This window comes from Xenopus tropicalis, chromosome 7, assembly GCF_000004195.4.
Source record: "Xenopus tropicalis strain Nigerian chromosome 7, UCB_Xtro_10.0, whole genome shotgun sequence".
In the NCBI taxonomy this organism is placed as follows: Eukaryota; Metazoa; Chordata; class Amphibia; order Anura; family Pipidae; genus Xenopus; species Xenopus tropicalis.
In genome coordinates this window covers 54,808,059-54,814,913 of record NC_030683.2, presented here as the reverse complement: position 1 = coordinate 54,814,913, position 6,855 = coordinate 54,808,059, and the positions used below count along the sequence as shown (strand labels likewise).

General features: G+C 40.4%; 1 protein-coding gene across 3 annotated transcripts in view; it reads left to right on the top strand.

Moving 5' to 3' along the window:
* Nucleotides 1-6,468: 6,468 nt before the first annotated feature.
* Nucleotides 6,469-6,855, top strand: part of lrmda (leucine rich melanocyte differentiation associated) — a 511,201-nt gene continuing 510,814 nt past the window's right edge. Inside the window, exon 1 of one of the 3 annotated variants that reach the window (XM_031905729.1) lies at nt 6,469-6,677. In XM_031905729.1, the coding sequence (XP_031761589.1) occupies nt 6,639-6,677 (39 nt within the window). In that variant the 5' untranslated portion in view covers nt 6,469-6,638. Of the gene's footprint in view, nt 6,717-6,855 lie in introns of all 3 variants that reach the window. The other 2 variants (XM_031905730.1, XM_031905731.1) reach the window with 2 other exon arrangements.

The following is a 6,855-nucleotide window of genomic DNA, read 5'->3' as shown; positions in this document are numbered from 1 at the left end:
CCTCGACGAATTCTGAATCCGAATTAGCATATGCTAAATAGGATCGGGATGGATTACAAAGAGCTGCACGGCAAAAAACTCCCCCCCCCCCTACAATTTAACCCTTCTAAATGCGAATTAGCATATGCTAATGAATGCTACTTAGGATTCGGATTCAGTTCGGCCGAAACTGGGATTTGATGCATCCCTACTTATTAGTCAGGATTCATACTAGGCCATCAGACTACAGATGCCATTTGGATACTAATTAAAATTAATACTGATGCTAATGCATCTCGTTTTCATTTTTGATATCTACAAAGTGTTTGACTCTTTGTCCTTATGTATTTAATGCTTTAACACAATATTTTTGAAGCCTAGATGAGTTTCATGTTTTATATTCAATGCAGGATGCTGCCACTTTGCAGAGTGATTTAACAAAACTGGAAAACTGGGCAGCAAAATGGAAAATGAGGTTCAGTGTTGACAAGTGCAAAGTTATGCACTTTGGTAGAAATAAGACAAATGCAAGTTATATACTAAATGGTAGTGTGTTGGGGGTATCCTTAACTGAGAAGGATCTGGAGATTTTTGTACATAACAAGTTGTCTAATTCCAGGCAGAGTCATTCTGTTGCTACTAAAGCAAATAAAGTGCTGTCTTGTATTAAAAAAGGCATTGACTCAAGGGATGAAAACATAATTTTGTCTCTTTATAGGTCTCTGGTAAGGCCTCACCTTGAGTATGCAGTGCAGTTTTGGGCTCCAGTCCTTAAGAAGGATATTAATGAGCTGGAGAGAGTGCAGAGATGTGCAACTAAACTGGTTAAGGGGATGGAGGATTTAAACTATGAGGTTAGACTGTCATGGTTGGGGTTGTTTTCTCTGGAAAAAAGGTGCTTGTGAGGGGACATGATTACTCTGTACAAATACAGAGTGGAAATAGGCAGATAGGGGATGTGCTTTTTTCCCCATTAAAAACGATCAGCACACCAGAGGCCAGATTAGAGGAACGAAACCTTCATTTGCAGCAACATAGGTGGTTTTTCTTGGTGAGGGCAGTGAGGTTGTGGAATGCCCTTCCTAGTGATGTTGTGATGGCCGATTCTGTTAATGTCTTGAGGAGAGGCTTGGATGAGTTATTATTTATTTATAAAGCGCCAACATATTCCACAGCCCTGTACAATAAGTTCTTTAACAAGCATAGTATCTAAGCCTATTGTGATACTAAAATCTACAGTTAGTATTGATGTTGGTATATATGGTTTATGTATAGGATAGGCCATATAGGTTTGTGTGTGCTGAGTTTACTTGGAAGGGTTGAACTTGATGGACATTTTCAACCCGATGTAGCTATATTACACTCCCACTGCTTATGTTAAATTATTGAATAGGCCTTCTACTCCAGATAGGGAGGAGGACCTGTCAGGGGTGCCCTCTTTCTTTACTTATAGAACCCTTAGCACCCATGATTCGAACACATGAATACTGTGGCTTGCAAAAGTATTCGGCCCCCTTGAACTTTTTCACATTTTGTCACATTACAGCCACAAACATGAATCAGTTTTATTGGAATTCCACGTGAAAGACCAATACAAAGTGGTGTACACGTGAGAAGTGGAACGAAAATCATACATGATTCCAAACATTTTTTACAAATAAATACTGCAAAGTGGGGTGTGTGTAATTATTCAGCCCCCTTTGGTCTGAGTGCAGTCAGTTGCCCATAGACATTGCCTGATGAGTGCTAATGACTAAATAGAGTGCACCTGTGTGTAATCTAATGTCAGTACAAATACAGCTGCTCTGTGACGGCCTCAGAGGTTGTCTAAGAGAATATTGGGAGCAACAACACCATGAAGTCCAAAGAACACACCAGACAGGTCAAGGATAAAGTTATTGAGAAATTTAAAGCAGGCTTAGGCTACAAAAAGATTTCCAAAGCCTTGAACATCCCACGGAGCACTGTTCAAGCGATCATTCAGAAATGGAAGGAGTATGGCACAACTGTAAACCTACCAAGACAAGGCCGTCCACCTAAACTCACAGGCCGAACAAGGAGAGCGCTGATCAGAAATGCAGCCAAGAGGCCCATGGTGACTCTGGATGAGCTGCAGAGATCTACAGCTCAGGTGGGGGAATCTGTCCATAGGACAACTATTAGTCGTGCACTGCACAAAGTTGGCCTTTATGGAAGAATGGCAAGAAGAAAGCCATTGTTAACAGAAAACCATAACAAGTCCCGTTTGCAGTTTGCCACAAGCCATGTGAGGGACACAGCAAACATGTGGAAGAAGGTGCTCTGGTCAGATGAGACCAAAATGGAACTTTTTGGCCAAAATGCAAAACTCAATGTGTGGCGGAAAAATAACACTGCACATCACTCTGAACACACCATCCCCACTGTCAAATATGGTGGTGGCAGCATCTTGCTCTGGGGGTGCTTCTCTTCAGCAGGGACAGGGAAGCTGGTCAGAGTTGATGGGAAGATGGATGGAGCCAAATACAAGGCAATCTTGGAAGAAAACCTCTTGGAGTCTGCAAAAGACTTGAGACTGGGGCGGAGGTTCACCTTCCAGCAGGACAACAACCCTAAACATAAAGCCAGGGCAACAATGGAATGGTTTGAAACAAAACATATCCATGTGTTAAAATGGCCCAGTTAAAGTCCAGATCTAAATCCAATCGAGAATATGTGGCAAGATCTGAACACTGCTGTTCACAAACGCTGTCCATCTGACTGAGCTGGAGCTGTTTTGCAAAGAAGAATGGACAAGGATTTCAGTCTCTAGATGTGCAAAGCTGGTAGAGACATACCCTAAAAGACTGGCAGCTGTAATTGCAGCAAAAGGTGGTTCTACAAAGTATTGACTCAGGGGGCTGAATAATTACGCACACCCCACTTTGCAGTTATTTATTTGTAAAAAATGTTTGGAATCATGTATGATTTTCGTTCCACTTCTCACGTGTACACCACTTTGTATTGGTCTTTCAAGTGGAATTCCAATAAAATTGATTCATGTTTGTGGCTGTAATGTGACAAAATGTGGAAAAGTTCAAGGGGGCCAAATACTTTTGCAAGCCACTGTATCTGTGGATATGATAACGTTGCAAACACTTACAAAGCCAATCCTTACACTGATGACCAATGCCTGACCATAACTTAACCCCTGACAAGTCTCTCTAATTTATTCAAGAGACTAATAAATCAATCTTCCCAAGTTTAAGAACTTAATTTTAAAACTTGGCTTCCGGTAATTTGAAATAGGGCGATACAGCGATGCAGGGCAGAATCCACTATGTGACGATCGATTTATTGATCCTAGCCTTTCTTCTGTATAGGAAGGAGTCAGGCTAGGCTCAAACAATCGATCGTCGCATAGTGATTCAGCTTCTGTATCGCCCTATTTCAAATGACCGGAAGCCAAGTTTTAGCAGGTATATTCTAATAAAGCATTCAAAATAATAAATGGTGTGCAGGATAGGGCAATTATTGGGGCAGGGTAGAATAGATTTTTTACTTAAAATTTTTTAGTGTTACTTTTCCTTTAAAGGAGTAAGAAAGGTAAAAACTAAGTAAGCTTTATCAGAAAGGTCTATGTAAATACAGCCATGAGCACTCACAGAAACGCTGCACTGAGTTCTCTGAAAAAAGATTAGTTGTGTCTGTAATTCATTTGCCAGAGACACAGAGCTCTCTGTTCTCTGCTCTTTCCTGCTCCCCCCTCCCTCAAGAATGCTAAGAACTCACTCCCCCCCTTAGGAATGTGGATCTGAGCCAATCAGCAGGAAGCTGACTCATGTCTGTGCAGGAGTAAGGCATTATGGGAACCTTCTTTACCCAGCTCAGCGTTTTTTCTTCCTGTTTGGCTTCAGATCTTCTGAACAGGTGAAATATGGGGATACTTAAGGGCATTATTGAGACAACTGAAGGTATGCCTGCAGCTTGAGATTAACTCTTTACTAGCCTTTCCTTCTCCTTTAAACCAAAGCTAATAAAACATTCCACCCATAGCTTTCGCCAACCCACATTAGGAAATCCAGACTTTGCACCTGGCTTAAATCCTCTCTCGTTATCTTGGTGGACACAAAACAATTTTCACAAAGTTGCCAATTTGCTTACACCTGGGGCATTAAATTCTATATGACCCTCCAGGAAGACAATAATATCCTTCAATCTTAATTTCCTCATTATTGGCAAATCTCCCTCTTCTACTCTACACAACACCCTTTACAGCCAAGCCAAAAGTTCATTAAAAGATCAGTTAAACTGCTATTTGTTAGAGGAAAATGTGATGGTGCTGGCAAACAGAGAGGATATATGATCTACACATGATGCCATTTGGGTAGGGATGATGTGCCCAACATATATAAATTGTAGAAAAATGTAGGCTTTACATGTTCTTTAAAGGAGAAGGAAAGTTAAAAACTTAGTAAGCTTTATCATAGAGGTCTATGTAAATACAGCCATAAGCACTCACAGAAATGCTGCAATGAGTCCTCTATCAAAAGAAACACAGAATGTCTTGTTTCTTTTTTGGAAACATGTTCTTAGGGTATCTGACTCCCTCTCTCAGAAAAATCCTTCATTCCTGGGGCCAGAGTCTGCCCAGTTCTCTCTTCTCTCCTGCACCCCCCTCCCATAAGAATTCATAAAACTCACTCCCCCCACCCTTAGGAATGTGTGATCTGAACTATAACGGCTAGACTGCAAGCAGGAAGCTATGAACACCAAGCTAAAATGGCAGCTGCAATCAAAGGAAGCTTCTAGGGCTCTTTACTCAGGTATGATAAAGTTTTATGCAGAATAAATATAGCATTCTAGGTGGCACTAATGTGGTGAATCTATTGGCAGTAAAATGCCAAAATGACTTTCCTTCTCCTTTGAGTTCCACAGCAATATTATTTATTTAACCTTTTTTGCTATTTTTATTATTAAAATTAAATTGTTTTTTCTTGTATTATATCTGTTGAAAGCATGTTATACATCTTTATTTGCTTTCTTTGATAACACTGTAAGATAATACTTAAAAATGTAAGAAGAAGTAAACCTTTTTTTTCCTCTATCTTTAAAATTACTCTAAATAACCCCCAGAATAATATACCTTAGACCCTGCATTCAATCTGATATAAGTTGAAATCTCCAGCTCCTTTCCTCTTCTTCCTGGTACAGCGTGAAGTCCCACCCCCTCTTCCTGTTCAGCTCTCCTCATCTCTTCTACTAAGACGAGAGCCTTCTTTGCATGCCTGACAGAAAATAAGCTTTCTGGGAATGCACAGAGAAGCCAGTGTGCAACTCACTGTGCATTCACAGACAGCTCCTTCTCTGTCAGGCATGCACAGAAGGCTCTCCTCTTTGTTGATACTGCTGGCCCTCAAAGAAAGCAGATAAAGAATAAGGAAACGTGAATTCACTGGGGTGCCAAATGTTAAGCACCCCAATGATTATAATCATTTACCCAATATCCTAGGCTGGTGCTCCTATTTAGCAGAAAACAGCACATGCTGGGATACTTTCCAGTGAGCTCCAAGGAGCGATAAACTTCTTCCACTTCTTGTTCTCCAATGGCCCTGGACCAACACATGCACAGTACAGTGAAAAAGCCATAAGCAGGAAGATTATTCCATGGTGCTCACTGAAAAGTATTCTGGGCTGATGCAGTTTTCCACCAAAAGGAGCACTGGCCCACCTAGCATTTGCCACCCCAGTCATTTTCTTTCCTTCTCACTTAAGCTGAAAGCCTGCTTATATAAAATTTTTAAAGGAGTAGTTCACCTTCAGGTTAACTTTTAGTATTTTAGAATGGTCTGTTCTAAGGAAGTTTTCAATTGGTCTTCATTTTTATAGTATTTGAATTATTTGCCTTTCTACTCTTTTTTCAGCTTTCAAATGGGGGTCACTGACCCCAGCAGCCAAAAAACTATTAATCTGTGAGGCTACAATTTTATTGTTTTTGTAGTTACTTATTATGGCTTACCTTTCTCTTTAGGCCCTCCTCTATTTAAATTCCTGTCTCTCTTTCAACCCACTGCCTGGTAGCTATGTTAAATTAGACCCTAGCAACCAGATAGCTGCTGAAATTCCAGACTGGAGTACTGCTGAATGCAAATAATAAAAAATTGCCAATTGCAAATAGTCTGAGAATAGCACTCTCTACATCATATTAAAAGTTAATTTAACACTGAATAAACTCTTTAATACCTCAGAAACTACTTAAAACAGAAAATGTATGCTAACAGCAAAAGTCCTCATATGACCACTAAATAAATGCACAAAACTTCATTTTGAGCTTTAACTCCATTTTAAAACTGCTTCCAAGAGATGTGGGTCCTTGTCAGTTTTTTTTTAAATTTCTCTTGCCTTATGTTTCATTTGCTTTACTTTAAACTTTTACTCCATCTGTGCCACGCTGTAACACGTAGTGATACAACATTAAAACACAGACTTGGGAATAAGATGAATGAATACAACCAACATCCTTAGAATACGCGCATATACTTTTACGCAACATCAGTTCTTCCGATAAAGCCTACACGTGACGCCTCAGTGAGAGACCAGTTGCTGACAGTCAGCTGACAGGGTGGACGGTGCAGTTGCCAGTTTCAGGAGGTAGCGCTTTGTATATCCTATAACTAGGTGAAAGCAGGAGCGCAGGAAGCATGTCTGGAGACGGAGAACCTGTTGTTACGGATACTCAGGTCAGTGTAAGAGGGGTACACGGATATGACGTTAGCAAGGTAGGCGGTGTCTCCGCTACCTGCAAAGTAGCACTAACTTATGTCTGTAGTTTAACAAGTTTTACTACCTAGCTTTTTTTTATTTGACGTGTAAATGACCATGTTCTATTTGATCCGCAGTTTGTTGTGTTTTAGTTAC